A 2713-nucleotide genomic window follows, 5' to 3' on the forward strand; every position below is an offset into this window, starting at 1 on the left:
GGTTCCCCAATAACCGACGCAAATGCCGTTTGTCAGACACCCAACAAAAATCGCTGTTTGATAAATAAGCGCCCGACGTCCGTCGGGGAACAATTTTACGGGGCACGCTTGTATTCCCGCGCAAATATATACCCATTACGCGAGGAACGGTAAAAATAGACAATTGCACCGTGCGTGCGCGCGTATACGATTTAAAAATGTTCCATTGCACATCATAGCTGAATCGATATCACTCTATCCCTCTCGTACGGTAAGTTTCTCGCTCTTATATACCGTCGAGTTTGCATTACTTATATCACGATAACCGTCTGTTTCTGGTTGTATTATTAGCCACATCGCCTATTTAATTATGGAGCTACAGCAGACTGTAGCTGCGTTATTTTTACGCCGTAGGTATTTTTGCGAGCTGTAACACGTGGAAGGGCGGGTGGGAAAGATACGAAATAAAACACGGGGGACACCGGTCATCCGTCACGGCGTCGCAAGATTTCACTGCGCGCCAACGAAACGAAACACCGCGACTCTCCACTTGGTGCAAACTGTTGTTTAATTATCTCTCACGTATTTTTCCTAAGTACGAGGACTCACGCCTGTACTGGCGGCGATACGTCAAGAGTCTCCCCGGCGTTTGCATCAGAGATGGAAGCTGCGCCGCGTCTGCTGCGACCGAGAGAAACAGAATCAGAGCTTAGCGCGCGGTGCGGCGTTGTACCCGCCAGCTCGCGTAAACGTACAATGGCCTCTTTATCTTATTCAGGACGGCGATATTTCAGGTAATTACGCGACACACTTGTACACGCTGTACGCAACTTGACTTGATATAAATAGCGGGGTTCACGTGGCAGACGTTGATTTTCTTACGGCCTGAAAATAAATGGCAGCGCGGCGGCTCCCCCGAAGCCCACCCACCCTCGGCGTAAGCGAGGCTCCCCTGCGAAAGGCTGAATAAACGCCGCATATATTTTTCCCCCCGTAATTCCGAAATACCTCCACGCCGAGACGTTGCTTCCGCGCGAACGGCCATATCGTGCATATTATAGCACGCGCGCCGGAAATCACGGAGACGGGCGCGGCCGCCATTAAAAATTCAGCCCCGTGCGTGTATACGCAACGAGCGCGTGTACACACGACACGCCGTTTCGCCGGCCCGTCCGATAAATAACGGAGGAGTTAAAAATGCGCCGTAATTCGCGCGCGACAAGGTAAGATAGCTCAACGCCCGCACGCGCGGCGTCCCCGGGGCAGGGCACCCCCCGGACGACACTATTCATCTATTTTTCTTACGAGCCGACGGGTGCGCGCGAGAGTATCTCGACGAGAGTACGGGAAACGGCCGGGCGAGAGATGAAAAAGAGAGAAGAGGGGGGAGAAAAAAAAATAGCGCGAGACAACGCGCGGCGGAAGGGGCGACGCAGGACAAAGGGGGAGATGAGTCGCGAAATGAAAAAGACGGATTCGAGATGAAAGTCGACGGTGCGTGCGATGAAAAAAAATACGCGTCGCCCGGGGGGTTCGGTCGGCGTGTTTGCCCCGGCGACACGCGACGTGAAACGTTTACCCTTTGCACGGCCGCCACCCTCTTCCCTTATCGATAGCGCCGCGAAGTAACGAAGACCGTGTCGCGCGCGTCTATGTTGGTATTGGGACATAGACGGGGGAGGGGGAGGGGACGAGAGAGCCTGTGTTGGAATAGCGGTGATCGATATCGCCATTCTCTCGATTGAGAAATAGAAGACCTGTTCTTTCTCCACGCTGATAACGCGCGAACGTTTATTGAAGGCTCCTCGACAGACAGATACGCATCGAGAAAAGTCCATCGATGGAAAATGAAGTAAAAATATCGCGGGAGATGTGGGGGAATTGGTTTGATTGTCATGTGTCGAATAGAATATCAAGCGATAAACACAATTGACATTTGATTGTTCGATCGGTTCTCGCACGCGCGCGCATCGCGGCCCCCGCACTAATTCGGAATTTCTCCGCTCTTCGCGGCCGCGCGTCGCGTCGTCCCGTTGAAGTTTACCTCGATATAGAAGTGGATTTTCAACATCGGGAGACTCATATATATTTCAATTTTATATCTTATAAAATTTTTACTCGCGCACAAGTTTCCGACGGAACGGACTTTCAGTAATTTTGAAACATCCCGTGTGTTTTATATCTGCATTATTCATCGTCCGCGATATGGGCATAATCGATAAAGCGATACGAGTGCGCATAAAAGCAGTTAATAAGCAATAAAAGCTGCAGGCAAGATAAAACAGACGCCGCTCTCGTACGTAAGGTAAAACGGGTTGAAAACTCAACTCGCTTATAGAAACTTCTTCCTTCGCCCCTATTTTTCTTACGTCCCGGCTGGAGAGAGTATCCCGGGGCAAGATATCGCATTTTATCTAGCGCAGCTGGATCCCAGATTCAAAACTTTTCCATATCGCATTACGTGCACATGTATATACACACGCGACGTAAGGCAGACACGGCGATGCCTCTTCCGCACGCGAAGGGCTCGCGCCTCGATAAATATTTCATTGTGTGCACACACGGCGGTCATTAATGCCTACCCATTTCAAGTTGCGCGCGGATCGAGGCACGTTTCAAAAGCGACTTCCTAATGCCAGGATTCACACTTGATCCGATACCCGACGTACGACGTCCGATACCCAACATGATTGGTTTATACTTTCAGACCCAACGGGGAGCCAAAAGTAAGGGT

The 2713-nt window shown here is 50.9% G+C and overlaps 1 protein-coding gene across 2 annotated transcripts in view; it reads right to left on the reverse strand.

Annotated features, from left to right (window-relative positions):
- Positions 1 to 491: 491 nt before the first annotated feature.
- The window catches only part of LOC105559715 (bifunctional heparan sulfate N-deacetylase/N-sulfotransferase-like), a 360679-nt gene continuing 358457 nt past the window's right edge, over positions 492 to 2713 (reverse strand). For both annotated transcript variants that reach the window (XM_012008223.1, XM_012008222.1), the window contains one exon: positions 492 to 657. In XM_012008223.1, coding sequence (XP_011863613.1) covers positions 585 to 657 — 73 coding nt within the window. In that variant the 3' untranslated portion in view covers positions 492 to 584. The remainder of the gene's footprint in view (positions 658 to 2713) is intronic.

This window comes from Vollenhovia emeryi, unplaced genomic scaffold, assembly GCF_000949405.1.
Source record: "Vollenhovia emeryi isolate VEMERY1.0 unplaced genomic scaffold, V.emery_V1.0 DF939258.1, whole genome shotgun sequence".
NCBI lineage: Eukaryota > Metazoa > Arthropoda > Insecta > Hymenoptera > Formicidae > Vollenhovia > Vollenhovia emeryi.